Raw genomic sequence first — 16,195 nt, 5'->3', positions numbered from 1 at the left:
TAATAATAATAATAATAATAATAATAATAATAATAATAATAATAATAATAATAATAATCAATTTAGACAATATAGTTTCTAATAGATAATTTAAAATAATAGAATAAGTCATAATTAAATTAATTTTTTTTTAAATTCAAAGTATAAAGTTTAATTTTAAAAATTCGGGTTGTTATATCCTATCTACCTTACAAAAATTTTCGTCCTCGAAAATTGATATAAGATGAAAAAAAATTCATATCAACTCTATTTTCAAAAATATCGAAGAAAAAAAATGGAGAGGTGTGGCATGTTCAGTTTGCAAATGTGAAAAAAACCATATCTGATAAATGACAAGATATGATCGGGAGTTATTCAAAACATATCTCAAGAAAAAAATTCGAAACAAAAATTTCTCTGCAAGCAATCAAGGAAGAGATGACTTCAAAATACTTTAGCACGAATAAGGAGTATATGTTTTCCTAAAACTTTACTTCTAACGTTCTCAAACCCCATGATTCACATTACCTATTACTTCTATCTCGCCTATGATAATCCATTAGTGTTTCCATATACATGAATCATTAGTATTAAGTTGGCCAGACTTAATACCATGAGAAATGCAACGGTCGACTAACAGCATTAATCAATAGACAGTCATGCATCTAAAACTCAAATTCTTGTCATTAGGACAAGTCCTATTGCATGACAAACACTCAGAGTATGCAGTGAAGCATAGTCAGTCCATTTCCAAGGCTCTAACAAGGACGAACTGCTCTGATACCATAATGTAACACCCTAACTTTTAGCACGTCATGATCGTACCAAAAGTAAGGCGTTACGGACCTGATTTCCTTTATTATAAATTTACTATTGAGCCTTTAGGTCGATATCGCGTTTCAGTTTATAAGAAAATACCAGAAAACTAGTAATTAAAGTCACACAATTAATAATAATAATAAATGCTATACAAATAAATATAATATAAAACTCAAATACAATACCTATCCCTCTAGATAAAATAAAACTTAAAGCAACAAGGGTGAGGGAACTCTATAAAAATAACAGGAATCACAAGTAAAACTAATAGTCGTCTGCATCTTCTAACTGAATCTTCGAACCTGTGTCACTGAAAGGGTGGAAGATTTTGGGGTGAGAACAACCACACGTTCTCAGTAGGGAATGGGAATGCCGTAAAAGTAATGAATTTAATGCAAATAATTAACTTTACTCAATAAAACTATTTTGTTAACCCTTTGGAAATACTTTTATTTCTACTTTAGATAAATAATTACTTTTCTTTAAATTTCTAATCTCAAAACAAATTTTAAATATAAAACTAGTCACATTTTCTGTCTCTCAGCCACATAGTTAATCCTCGGTCAAATGTCAACTCGTAATCACTTTAATACACTCACAAACGAATAGTGCAAGCATGAGATTCAATTCAATGTACAAGCAAGTCACAACAAGACAAACAATACAATCACAAAGTAATAAAACACGCAAGCGCAATCAAATACAAATGCGCAATCAATATGATGCATGTCTATCCCTAACGCAGGCCATGAGCTCATGTGTCGGTTGCCTACCCGCTCCCGACATTAATCGGGCACAAGTCCCAGATATGGTTTTCCAGATGCATCAGTGTGCTTATAAGTCGTACGGCCAGGCCGCATCAGTGTGACTTTAAGTCGTACGGCTAGGCCGCATCAGTGTGACTTTCCAAATCAATAAGCGTACATCTGGAAAACAGTTCTCAGTGTGTGGGCGTCCCCACTTTACATTTGGCACTAAGGCCCAAACAATGTCACATCTGCTCTCTTGTGGCAGACACTTCATTAATTAATATATTCTTTAAATCCTTGTTCTCTGCTCTCCTGTGGCAGAGATTCCTTTTCTTAATAAACCGAGCTCAAATCTTTACTTAAAACAAAATCTCTTCTTAAAAGATTGGATTTAAAACATTATATTTTTCTTAATAAATTAAACTTTAAAATAGAGTAAATCTTTTCTTAACTAAATATATTTTAAATAATTTAATTTTTTTCAAAACCAAATCTTTTTAAAATAACTTTTCAAATAAAACCTCAGTTTTTATAAAATTTCGGCTAATTCTTAATAATCAGAAAACAGTCACATTCACAGCAATAATCCATACTCAATAACATTACTATTATTAATATATATATATATATATAGATATATTTGCAATTATTCAATTAATTTTGTAGGCATTCTAAATTAAAAACGTTTATCTTTAAAAAATAAATCCCCTACCTTCGTACGTAATCGAAATACTCGAAATTTCGGAGAAACTTTCTGACCGAGCTGCTGAAAGGAAAAACGTCCGAAATCCTCCGTGCCTCGTAGAACTCCAGTTGGCCAAGTTCAAGGGGTAGGAGAGCTACGTCACCGTCGATTTTCACCGGACAAAAATAACGCTAACACGTTAAAGAGAAAGATACGAACACTTTTACCGGATTAGATTTTTTTATTAAAGCTATGGATCGCAAGAAATCGAGACCGGAAACTCGAAGATTTCACGGTTCTCCTCAGCCACACTCTCGGTCTCTCTCTTTCTTTCTTTTTCTTAATGGTTCGATGATATGAAAGAGATGAATGTGATTAAGGCTAAGGGTATTGAATGAGAATTTTGTGATACTAAAACCCATTAGGTGTCAAAGTGTTATATATATACAAGCCACGTTTCCTTTCTTTTTCTTTTGTCCCTTGGTTTCGGTGAAGGAAAGAAAAGGAAATGGGATTCATATAGTGATTCAGGTGCATGTGTTCCTATTACATATATATATATATATAACAATTCAAGTTTAACTTTCCTTTTTCTTTGATTCCATTTAATGGTTGTTTCTTTTAAACTTTGTGGGGGCAAATGCCCCCTCTTCCATCGATGTAGGTCCGTCCCTGCTGGGTGGGGAAGGAAGGAAAAGTAAATTCTCTTGTACGCATGCAATGACTCGATTTGGTAGTGTTAAAGGGGCACCGTCTGTGGGGAGCATCCATTCAACGACACGTGGCTTGGGAAAGCGCAAATCGGATGGTCTGCTTTTGGACCAGGAAATCGGAAGCTCCGAGTTCCCTTCAGTAACTCGCACAGTCCGATTAGTGTCTTCCTGACACCACAACCTGGTATAACTCCCCTACTCTCCATATCCGCGTCCTACACTAACGTTGCCTCCATAATAAAATTAATTTGCGGTTATTGGTCACCGGTAGTAGATGGGCATTGAATTTTAATTCTATTAATGACAAATAAGATGTAATAGTTGGAATATGTATTAATGGGTGTATGTGGATATCTATGTGCATATTTTTTTATCAGTAATTTAAAAAATTATATGGTATTTGATTTCAAATTAAATAATATTAAAAAAATTTGTGTTTCCAATCAGTTATAAATAAATATAAATAAATTTTATTTTAATTCAGCATATAATTAACTAGATGCTATCTATAGAATATAATATTATTTGGTGATAATGCCATTTAATCATGTAACACAATTAAAATAAATTTAAAAAATCATCCACTAAAGATAACAAAAACGCCAAAGGTAAAATTTATTATAGATGTTTTAAAATTATAAGCTCAATTCTCATATGTTATCATAAAAAGGGAAATTTTTTTTATAAATATACTTTTACCAAGTAAAACTGTATGAAGTTTGATCATTTATTCCATTAGTTAATTGGTATCACGTTTCTATTTTTATATTTATAAGCAGCATCATATACATTTTTAATTTGGTAACGTAAGATAATTGCGTACAATGAAAATTTACTAAATATATCTTCACATTTTGAGCGGATATTTATTCTAGTATTGTTTAATAATTTAATAGTCTTACTTAACTTGAATGAAATTGTTTTTAATAAAATAATACATATACTAACAAACTTAAATTGATTAAATACTTGAATGATCAATTTATTCATCTATTTAAATAAGTATAATAAATTAGCTAGTTCTTAAGTTATAGCACCAATTTAAATCTCTAAGAGATACCTGAAGAAAAAAAAAGGACATGTATGTTTTAAAATATCAATTCTGCTAAATAGACAATAAAAATTATGAATAATATAAATAATAGACTATATTTTATTAGAGATATAACCATTAATGTTATTTTTTTCTATCAACTTAAGTTTTTGGGATGAGTGGTTTTATGACATAGTTTATGTTCGAAAGGTCAAGAGTTCGATCTTTGTTGAACCTCAAAAATGAAAAAATAGCATAAGGCAAATAAAAGAAAAAAGAAGGCCTATGCAAAATCAAACAAACCCAAAAAGAGGCTCTTGAATTTGGAATGAGTGGTTTCATGACATATCTCAGACTTATTAAACATAGATAAATCTAATTAATTTAAAATTTAAATTTTAAAATTAAAATTAATTTTTCTTTTTTAATTTATTATTTACGTTGTTCAAAAAAAGCATTATTTCTCTATGCTTTCCCTTAAAATATATTCATGTATGATGAGGTGGTCTTTAAGTTTCTCTATATATAAGAACACACCAACCAGATTAGAATACACAACTAGAATATAATTTTTCTTCTCAATCTCTTCATAAGCTATTTTTAGCCAAACAATGAAAGATGTTAAAGTTGAAATCATTTCTAGAGAAAACATTAGGCCTTCTTCTCCCACACCCTCTCATCTAAGAACCTTCAAACACTCCCTTTTAGATCAACTTGTTCCCGTTCCTTATGCTATAGTCATCCTATTCTACTCTTCACACAATCTCTCTGAATTTCCCAAGAGACTATAATTGCTTAAACAATCATTATCTAAAACACTAACACAATTCTACCCTCTTAGTGGCAAGATCAAAGATGATTTGTCCATTGATTGCAATGATGAAGGTGCTAATTTTGTAGTAGCAAAAGTGAATTGTCCTATTTTAGAGTTTCTAGAAAAGCCTGATTTGGATTCATTACACAAGTTTCTTCCAATTAATAATCCATTCTCCCTTGAAACATTTATAGGAACTCATGTGGCTAACATTCAAGTCAATGTCTTTGATTGTGGTGGAATTGCTATCGGATTTTGCATTTCTCATAAGATCATTGATGGTGATTCAATGAACACTTTCTTGAAGATGTGGACAGAAAAAACCAACATCAACCGCAATTTAAAACTCTTGACAGAGCCAAATTTTTCTACAAGTTCTCTCTTCCCTACAAGTACTTTACATTTCAGAGACTTATCAAAGAAAATTTGGAGTTCCTTGTTTAGAGAAGAAAAATGGGTCACAAGAAGATTCTTGTTCACAAATTCAGCTATCAACACACTCAAGGCTCAAATTCTGGCTAAATCTTCATCAGATCCATTGAAGAATCATCCTACACGTGTCGAGATAGTTTCTGCATTTTTGTGGAAGTGTTTCATGGCTGCATCAAAGTTACAATTTGAAACTCAAAGGCCTTGTGGGATTATTCATATTGTGAATCTTCGTCGAAAAATGGACAAATCTCTATGTCCTGAGAATTCTATAGGGAATTTTCTGTGGTACACACTAGCAGATCACATGGATGAACATGAGTTGAGTTTGGATGAGTTGGTGAGTAAATTGAAGAACTCAATTGAATTTGTTGATAAAGATTTTGTTGCAATATTGCAAAGTGACGAGGGAAGTTCAATTATGGAAAATAGTCTTAGGATTTTTGACAGTAAAATAAAGGATGAGGAATTGGAAGCATTAAGTTTTACTAGTTGGTGTAACTTTGGATTATATGATGCTGATTTTGGATGGGGAAAACCTATGTGGGTGAGTAATATTGGTTTAAAGAGTACTTATGTGTTTATGAATATGATAACTTTGGTTGATACCAAATTCAAAGATGGTATAGAGGCTTGGGTTACCTTGGATGAGATGAAAATGAAGCATTTGGAGTTATTCACTGAATTGCTCAATTATGCTACTCTTGATCCAAGTCCTTTGGCAATGTCTAATAACTCAAGGTTATAGACTTGAATCGATTCATTCTCTTTTTTATTATCATTAGCCATTAAATAAAATGTGGAACCTATATTGTAAGAATTAAAAAAAAAAAACACCTATGTACTTTATCTCAGCTCGTGCACTTAAGAGAAATAATTATTATAATGTGTTTCATGTATTAGTCAAAACATCTTGTAATTTTCATAATAAGATGGGGCATATTATTAAGCTCCATCTATTGTATGGTAAGGAAAAATGAATCCATTTGATGCTTTAAGTGTTTTGGGTGATATGTCAAGTACTTCTTACTAGAGTGAGATCCGTGCGATACTTTTTTTTATATTTGTTAAATTGAATAATTAAATAACTTTTTGAGAGACTTATTAGTTATGAAATATCCAAAAATCAATTGTGCGAATTCTTCCATTTATGAATTGATGTAGATTTTTGTATTTGAAATTGTGCTAATCGAATAATCACCTAAAATATTATAATATAATAGGTTATATAAAATAAGATTGTGTTATATTTGTCTCATTTAATGTATTATATAAAATATAATTCTTTGAACTAAGAAAAATAATAGATTTATTTTTTTTTAAAAAAGATTGTATCTTTGTATTCACTAACCAATGTTAATGTGAGTGCAACAATTTTTTGGCCTTTTATTTGTGTTGTAATTTTTTTATTTACTTGACTTGAGAGATTTCTCTACAACGTGACTTTTAACACGATTTTCCTAAAATGATTAGTATTTTGTTAATATAACTATATATGTAAATGAAAAATGAATTGCTTGTATATTTTTTTAATCTTTAAGTATCAATTTCATCCGTTGTGAGCAACCTGTCAAAGACAACGTTAATGAAGCCAAAAAGGAAAGCTCCACCAACAAGTGAACCAGCCATGATTTGATCTCAACAAGTGATCAGAAATTCAGGTATGAAGGAGAGTGAAAATGCAGATTATGCAGGGTTTGTAACTGAACTGTGTGTAGGTGTATCAAAGCTTATTGTGAAGAAGTAGTTGTCAATAATTTGATGGCAAAAACACAAAGACGGTTGACTCAATAAAAAGTTGGTCTCCTTTATTAGTGGGAGTGTCTTGCTGATTCTGGACTAATTTTATGTGCTTGAAAGTTATTTTGCAATTTGGAAGAGACGTAATTTTCATTTTTGCCTTTAATTCTTACTCTTCGTTACATTCCTTTTTTTCCCAAAACTGGCATCATTATTTTGCCTTTGATGTTAGATACATTATAATAATGAGCTGGTTGCGGGTCATGGCAAAATAATGATGCTGCAGATGCAGATGCAGTGCAATTGCTTTGCTCCTTCCAAGTTCCAATAATTGAGCTTCAAGCACTGTATTCCCTTCTTGATTGTGTGGTGCTCCTTACTTGTTAGCTGAAGAACATTAAATTCAAGTCGTCCCAACATCTCTGTCCATGGAAAAATTGTATGAATTGCATTATCTGAATTGCGTAGCCTCTAGCAGGTTCACACTTACTTTGTCCTTTATTCAAACATGACTGCCATTGATAACCAAACAAGCACCCATGGGTCCCAACATTGAAGCAAAGCATTGAATAATCCAAGCAACTGAAGCAAGTCCACAGTAGTGTAGGTATGATACATATCCACCATTAATTTAAAGTAGTACAGATACCAATTAGCAAGAAGCTGAAATCACAAAACAGAAAACACTACTTCTGGTTCCCAACTCATTAATCCAGTTTACATCTTCATATATACACAGTACAAGGAATTCTCAACCATCTATGAACTTCTTCTACCTAAGTAAAAACAGCCTGCAAAAGATGGCAAAAATAGAAACAAGATTGTTAAAGTAGTTTGAAGCTTCACTTTCCATTTTAGGCAAGACAGTAAGCTTTATTTTCTGTTAGCCTATCATTCAAAGAAGATTAAACAAGAGAAGAAAAAGAAACAAGGAAGACCATATTAAGTGTCTCCAATGTTTGGCCAAAGTTTTAATTTTACCCCAAAAGTTTTTAAAGAATTTCAATTTATCCTTTCGCTAAAATTATTAACGATCAACGGTAAATAGCAGTGCAACAAAAAGTACATTTTACAGATTCGAAAAACAGTTAAAGAATCAAATTTATGTTGCTATATGGGCTATATAGCAATACCATTTAGTTCAGCATAAACATCAAATAGTGACAAAGACAGAAAGACTATTTTGTCATTAAGTGCATATAACTAATTCCTTCTCAAATCAAGCTTTCGTAACTTTTTTCTTTTTCCCAACAGAACATCTATTCTTATCTATCTATCTATCTATCTATATATTAATAGATTCTCATTATATAAAGATTGATGCCAAAGTCTTTGTACATTAGGTTTAAGCCATCTTTATTTTTCTAATGATGCCACGTCAGCTCATTTGCTTATTTGGCAAAATTTAAAAATCACCCAATCAAATTTTAGAAAATTAAAAATAAAAAAAATTAAAATCATAACTCCCACAATTAATTAATTAAATACAATAAACATCTATATTAAAAGTGTCATAATAATATTATCACAACAAATTTTAAGTTACAAATTATTCAAATTCCATACTATTTAATATACTTATATTCATACATAAGATTCTTACCGCTATTACTTTGTTTTACAATTCGTGGCTGGCCTACGCAAAATATTTACACCAACAAATAAAGAAGAGGCTATTTATTTAAAAATAATTCTATTAGATGATTAGGTACAAAATAAAAATATATATGGTATTTTTAAAACAAATTTATGAAAAAAAAATACTCTTATTATTTTTACTATTTATACTTTTATTATTTTGTAATACTTTACATATAATTATATTTTAAGATCTTTATCATTATACTTATTTAAATATGCTATTTAAATCAAAGAATTAATTTTAATCATTTTTCAGCACTATTTTGAGTTTGTATCACTTAAGACATTGTTTGACACAGTCAGTTAAAAAAAATATTAACAAATATTTTTACTTTATGCTATTTAAATTATTTTTATTTAAAATAACTTATTCAATATATATATATACACACACACACATACAAAATACATATTCTAAAAATTTTTTATCTTATTACTATAGATGTCATTGAAAAACTATATGCAATAGGTCTAGAAGAAGAAGAATAAGTAGATGTCAAAAGAAAACGCACAAAAATATAAAAAATAAAAGTTTTTGTGCTACAACATAAAATATTATTAACATAGATTTTTACTTTATGCTATTTAAATTCTTCTTATTAAAAATAGCTTATTCAATATATTATATATACACACACAATAAATATTCTAAAAATTTTTATTCTTACTATTATAGATGTCATTGAAAAACTGTATATACTAGGAGAAGAAGAATAAGTAGATGTCAAAGAAAAATTCAAAAAAATACAAAAAGTGGAGTTAGGATAAGAAATGCTTGCCCTGGAAGTAATATATAAATTATTATTTATTTATTTACAGATAGATAATGAAGCTCCAACATACAAATTTCAGCCTTAGGTTAAATAATAGAATTTCAGTCAAACAACACCACCAAGAACCTAAGCTAGTATAACTACAACAGTGTTTCACTTTAACCCAAAGACTCTTCTTCCATGAAAAGAAAACAAACAACTTCTGATGAGGTGTTTTTGAGCTCACACTCCCTCGAGCTTAATACTTACCAAACAAAGATCAAATAATGTTTACACAGCATAAATACCAAATGGGAAAAAAGAGGTAGTTGGAAAATTAGAGATGACTTTTTAATGCGTATATGTCACTAGGATTCACCCTTTCTCTCAGTAATGAATGCAGCAGCTAAACATTTCATTGCATTCTATCAACAAGCTTCTATTGATACAAGTGTTGTGTGTTTTGCTTTCAAGTTTCCCTATCTTTTTCTGCCACTGAGATTATTTGTGTTTCATAATCTTTGACTTTCTCTGCTTAATCCTCCTTGTATCTCCTGCAGAATTCAGAGGTTACACAAATTAAAAACATTTCATGACTAAGTGTTTGTCATCACAAAAACCAAAATGCATTATTATCAATTTATCATTCTATGGTCTGTCTTTTTTCTTTTTTTCATTTTGTATATCTCTTTGGTGGGTATGCATATAGTACTGCAATTATCTGAAACCTCATGAACACAATGTTGGATCAAAGTCGCAAACCGCATCGTGTTATGTTATATTGTAAAAATAACTTTAAAAGAAGATTAAATAATAGAAGAAAAGGAAACAAGGAAAACCATACCAAATGTCCCTAGTGTTTGACGAAAGTTGTAATTTTACTCCGAATATTTTTAAAGGATTTCAATTTATTTCTCTGCTAAAATTATGAATGTTCGACGGTAAATAGCATCGTAACAGAAAGTACAATTTATAGATTCCAAAAAGAGTTAAAAATCAAATTTAAGTTACTACATGGCAGTACCAATTAGTTCAGCATAAAGCCACAAACATCAAATAGTGGCAAATGCAGAAACACAATTTTACCATTAAGGGCATATATCTAATATCTAATTCTTCTTAAATCAAGTTTTGATAACATTTTTCTTTTTCCCAACAGAAGAGGAAAAGTAAATTCTAGAATGGAATGAAGTAGGGTAAATTTACCAACCTGTAGCTAAAATATTTGTATAAGTTTATATATGATGAAATATCTGCAGTTTTGCCACTTTTACTTCATAACAATGTATCTGGAGAAGATGGATGAAAACAGTAAATTTCATTTATCATGTATGTAAACAAATTCTCAAATGTTGGATGCACAATATATATATCCCGTGTCTTTGAATTTATAAGAATGACCTTTTCAGAGAATAACAGAGGATATTTCTTTCGAGTACAACTACAAAGTGAGAGGTTTCCCAATGAATGAAAAAAAAAAGAATGCAAATTTATATCAGTCCAACTAGTTAATAATGTCTAAAGAAAGAGAGAGGTATTTTCTTTTGAGGAGAAGGAAATTTATGCATGTATAATTTAATTGTGGTGGTATAAGAACCGTGAAGTTAGACAATAACCTGCTAAGAAATCTGTATTCAGAAAATTTGATGGTTAGAATACTACAAGTTATAAAAGAAAAATTATAAAGAAACTAGAGTGATTGATTGTTATAATACTACAAGTTATAAAAGAAAAATTTTTCCATACACATAATACCTTGACTTTACATAACAATAACCCTGTATATTTGTAGCTATCCTCTTCAATTTAGTCCAAAAAGATCAAATATTCTATGACAATGCTTTTTCTTGAATAATTTGAATCCCACTGCAGGTTAATATATGTACAAACTGCACATAACAAGATAAAGATCAATGAGTGAAGTTGATTGGAATGAAATTGCTCCTGATGGCATCACCAGAACTTTACCTTCTAATGACTATTTCAGGTACAGGATTGTCATCTTTAAATGTGGAAAGCATATTCTTGAATCATGTCTGCATTAGCTACATACCTTCATCACCTTGTGAATTTGTCTGATGATGTATCCAAATCCAGAAAGGAAGAAATAGTTATTATTATAGAATGTTTTCTCTTAGTATTAGAAATAGTTTATTTTAGGTATCTAATACTATTCATTTTATGTAATGATTCAAACTGTGGTAAGAAAAAAAAAACCGACTACATAACAATAACTTGATCCTAGTATTTTGAAAGCTTATATACCTCATGCATGCTGATTCCTTTTATTATTCCTACATGAATCTTGCAGCACATTAACTGGCTCTAATCATGAAGAATTGACAAAGACAGAAACACCATTTTGTAACTCTTTTCTCTTGACAAATCATGCTATTATTTTATTTTTTCTGTGCAAAACAGCAAAAATAAAATTATAGAGAGGAAGAGAGAAACATACCAACAAAAAAGAATCTTTTCAACAAAAAAGATGTTCACAGTCCTTCAATTTTTGTTTCATGTTAATTCTTATCTTGTTTTGTAAATGTGATTTTATTGGAATATGAATGTTAATAAGTATTAGAGAGAGCAATGAGTTTGTGAAAGAAACAAAAGATATTTCTTGAACTACAACTGCAAAGTGAGAGGTTCCCAGATAAATGAAAGAAAAGAATGCAATTTGGCATACGAGTTCAATTGTCTTTTTTCTCTTGAAGGAAATGGAAAGTTATGCGTTTGTGAATTTAATTGTGGTAGCATGAGAAACATGAAGATTAGACAATTACCGGCTCAGAAATCTCTATTCAGAAAATTTAACGGTGGGGATGTGGGAAATTTTGGGCCAGATTAGTTGATGCTTGTTCCTGCAGTGTTCTCCCAGCAAACCACAGTCTTCAATTTTGAGTAGCAAGAGAGAGGGAGGCAGCTTTTCTCCTTTCATATTCTCCAGCTTCTTGCAGAATGAAATGTGCAATTGTTGAAGGGAGGTGAGGCGGAGAAGCTCGATGCACTCCAATGTCTCCAGATTAGGAAAGGAGCATATCTTGAGAGTGGTAAGGGAGGGAAGGTGAGGCAGTGAACCCACCTCTGGGTATGACGTCACGCTATCACAAAGACAACCAACAATTGTGAGATGAGTGAGGGCATGCAAGTTGGGCATCCATGATAGATCCCTCATTTGTTGCTCGCAAAATCCCACATGAAGCTCTTTCAAGTTAGGCGGCAAACCACCCTCTGCCAACCTGCAAATGTTTAGGCAACCAGATATATGAAGAGACTGTAGATTTCGGAGTAGACTCTTCATGTCAAGTGGTAATGCCTCCAACTTCCAGCATCGTATGAGGCTGAGATGAGTCAAGTTGGGTGTAGCCAGTCCTTCACCCGCAAATGACACTAACTCAGGACAATCAGAGATGGTGAGATGAGTCAAGTTGGGTGCAGCCAGTCCTTCTCCTCCAAATGACACTAATTCAGGGCAATCATAGATGGAGATACATTCAAAAGCAGCGTGTGGTGCCTCTGACATTGACACTGATTCCAGATTCCTACACTTTATTATCTCCAAATTCTTGAGATTGGGAAAGACATCCAACGACAAGGAGCTCAGTGAATCACAACTGTATCTTATTCGTAGCTCTACCAAATCATACTTGTGCTCGAGGAATTCAAATTTTGGGAACCACAAGATTTTCAGCTTTTGCAGAGATTTGGGTAACCAATTGGTCCTTGCATTGAATGATTCACATGCCCTTATTGATAAAGCATCCCCACCACCTACCATCTCATCAGACCTTCCTTCATCATCTTCCCGCAAACAACAAACCCTTCTCCACAATATGCTGTTAAGCACATCTCCCTTTAACATTCCACAATATTTTATTACAAGTCTCCTAAGCTGAGGAAAAGCTTCTGGATCAGGTACGTACCACTCCTCCCAGCATGGCATCTCACGAAACACCAATTCCTCGAGTGAAGGAAACGGTGCAGTAGGCAAAGAATGATGATCGCTGTCACTCTTGTAAAACTCATCACCAATACGCTTGAGCTGACGAAAACCTTCAATGCGCAGGGACTTGAGAGATGGCAGTTGTCCAAGTGAAGGCAGCATGCAGCAATTCTTGCAAGATGCTAGTGTTACACTAGTCATTTTGTTGTAAGAACAGTGTCCCACCCAATCTGGAAATCTTTCGCCCATATATCGCTCGATTCTCAACTTTTTCAAGCCAGTGTGCGGTTGCAAGCCGTCGAGTATGTCTCTCTCGGTCTCTGTGTTTGAAACCATCTCACGATCCCAAGACCATTCCAACAATAACTTGTCAATGTGGTTCTTCTCCGACATCCTTGCACTCCTGGCTTGTCTGACATCAGCAACATTCTCCAACTTCTTAATCTCAAATGATCCTTCAAGATTTGAGAGTCCTCCTAATTCCTGGATTCCATTGTCTTTGTGCTTGCCCACCACAAAGTAATCTAAAATAGGCATTTTCAATTTACTTATTCCTCTAGGCATTTCTTTCAAAGAAGTTCTCCTAAGATCAAGATGCCGTAAATTCACAAGTTTATGCATGTCATTGGGCAACATGGTCAGCTTCGAACATTTATACAATATTAATGTTTGTAGATTATACAAGTTGCATAATGACTCTGGTAATGTGTTCACATAGGTCCAAGAGAGATTCAAATAGCGTAGATGAATCAATTTACCTATTGAATCAGGTAATGCACCAAGTCCCCAAAAGGATAAAACTCTCAAGTATTTCAACTTTGATGCTCCGCTTTTCATGCTTAACAAATCATTGATATACAAAGATGTCCTCAAAGATTCTGATTTCACAATGGACTTAAAGACTTTTGAGATTGGATGATCTAACCTTCCATTTGGCAACTGTGACAAATGACGAGTGAGAACCTTCTTCTTTTCTTGTTCACCAAGCTCTTCTATTCTACAATAGAAGTCTCCAGCAAGGAATATTGCCAAGTCATGCAAGAGATCATGCATCACGTAACTCTCATAAAGAAACTTCGTTGGTTTAAAAAAAAACCTTGAAGTTAATTCTTCAAAACACTCAGAACCAACCTCATCTAAACTCTCTCCTCTCTTTGGTAGCCTTAAAAGATCTTCAGCCATCCACAGCAAAATTAGTTTATCTTTATAAAATTTGTAATCTTTGGGAAACAATGCACAATAAACGAAGCAACGCTTTAAATAGGCAGGGAGCTGGAAGTAGCTTATTAACAATGCTGGAATAATTTTACAATTTTTCAAGGAAAATTCCCAGATGTCACTCCTTAAAACAGCATTCCATTCTTTAGCATCATCCTTTCCTCGCAACAAGCGCCCAAGTGTTTCAACAGCTAATGGCAACCCTTTACACTTCTTGACAATCTTTCTACCGATTCCCTCTAATGTTGGATTACCGTTTGACTCCGGAAAACATGCATTGGCTGCAAACAATAACCAACAGTACTCTTCTAACAACTCATTAAGAAAGTGAGCGGGACATGTTTGAACTACTGAAGCAACCTCTTTCATACGAGTTGTAAGTAGAATTGAACTACCCTTAGCCCCACAGTGAAAAGGAGCTATAAATTGCTTCCACTTATCGGCATCTTCGCTCCAGACATCGTCTAGAACAAAAAAGAACTTCTTTGCCGACAAGATTTCCTGCAGTTTATTTTGAAGCAAATTTAAACTCCCAAGGGTACAAGAATTTTTAGTAATCTCCTCAATGGTTTTCTTTGTAATCTCAGCAACATCAAATGTTTCAGAGATGCAGACCCATGCTTTCAGATCAAATCCTTCCACGACACTGTACGTCCATTTGGCTAAGGTTGTTTTACCAACCCCACCCATGCCAACAATAGGAATCACAGATAACTGAGATTCACTGTTGTCATTTATTGTTTTGATCAAAGCTTGTTGATCATCCTCCCTGCCATATATGTTCCCTTCCATCAGACATGTGGTTTCTCGCCATGATGATGACAAGTTATTATCCTTATTCTTTTGAAGACCAAGGATATCTTTTTGCCTTACAAGAAATTCTATTCTTGAAACCACCCCTTCCATGTTATCTACCATCTTCCTATGTCGGTTGAGGAAGAAACTAGGCAACAAAGAACGTACCTCCTTTTGAGTGGCGGCTTTGGTGAGTACAGCGTCCAGAAAGTCATCAGCATCATAAACAGCATCTCTCAGACAGTTGAGCCAATCCCTCACACGATCATCACCCAGTTGCTTGTACTCAGCATCATCAAGCACAGCTTCAGCAGCATGCAGAGAAATTTTCAGCCTCTCAACCAAGCCAGGGCCAAGTTTCTTGCCCAAGACCCGGTTGACCGTATCCATTGTGAGCAACCTGTCAAAGACAACGTTAATGAAGCCAGAAAGGAAAGCTCCACCAACAAGTGCACCAGCCATGATGATATGATCTCAACAACAGCAAAGTGAATGGATTTTCAGAGAAAGGTAAGAGAACAATGGTTGCAATGTAGTGAACTGCTAAGTTTTTCTCAATCAAGTAGTATATGCTTAGGAGGAGTCAATGATTCCTTAGCAACAAGACATGGTATGGGTCTCCGAGGTAACTTAAAATAATTCTAAGCAGTGGAGTTCCTAGCTGGCTTTGTACTAACTCTTCATTTTTCAATTCTTGTTTGAAAGGTGCAACAGATTATTAAATAGAAATAGTGTTGTTGTTTCAATGTTAGCAACGGTCACTACTCACTAGAGCTTTGTGGAAACCAGAGTCAGCCGCGCGAAGCGCGGAAAAGTAAATTAATTATACTATAATATATTTTAATAAGTGTTATATTATTTAAAAATTAATTAAATAATGTGTAA

General features: G+C 32.8%; 1 protein-coding gene and 1 pseudogene across 6 annotated transcripts in view; one reads left to right on the top strand and one right to left on the bottom strand.

Moving 5' to 3' along the window:
• The window catches only part of LOC107473646 (putative disease resistance protein At3g14460), a 42,536-nt gene extending 26,599 nt beyond the window's left edge, over nt 1-15,937 (bottom strand). Inside the window, exons 1-4 of one of the 6 annotated variants that reach the window (XM_052256991.1) lie at nt 12,138-15,937; nt 11,323-11,429; nt 10,565-10,643; nt 9,378-9,908 (exon numbers count right to left, since the gene is read on the bottom strand). In XM_052256991.1, coding sequence (XP_052112951.1) covers nt 12,152-15,772 — 3,621 coding nt within the window. In that variant the 5' untranslated portion in view covers nt 15,773-15,937 and the 3' untranslated portion in view covers nt 9,378-9,908; nt 10,565-10,643; nt 11,323-11,429; nt 12,138-12,151. Of the gene's footprint in view, nt 1-9,377; nt 9,909-10,564; nt 10,644-11,105; nt 11,430-12,137 lie in introns of those variants that run through there. The other 5 variants (XM_052256992.1, XM_052256993.1, XM_052256990.1 and 2 more) reach the window with 5 other exon arrangements.
• Nucleotides 4,590-5,971, top strand: LOC107473649 (stemmadenine O-acetyltransferase-like; annotated as a pseudogene).
• Nucleotides 15,938-16,195: the final 258 nt, after the last annotated feature.

Source organism: Arachis duranensis, chromosome 2 (genome assembly GCF_000817695.3).
Source record: "Arachis duranensis cultivar V14167 chromosome 2, aradu.V14167.gnm2.J7QH, whole genome shotgun sequence".
Classification (NCBI taxonomy): domain Eukaryota; kingdom Viridiplantae; phylum Streptophyta; class Magnoliopsida; order Fabales; family Fabaceae; genus Arachis; species Arachis duranensis.
This window is presented reverse-complemented; position numbering and strand designations above follow the sequence as displayed.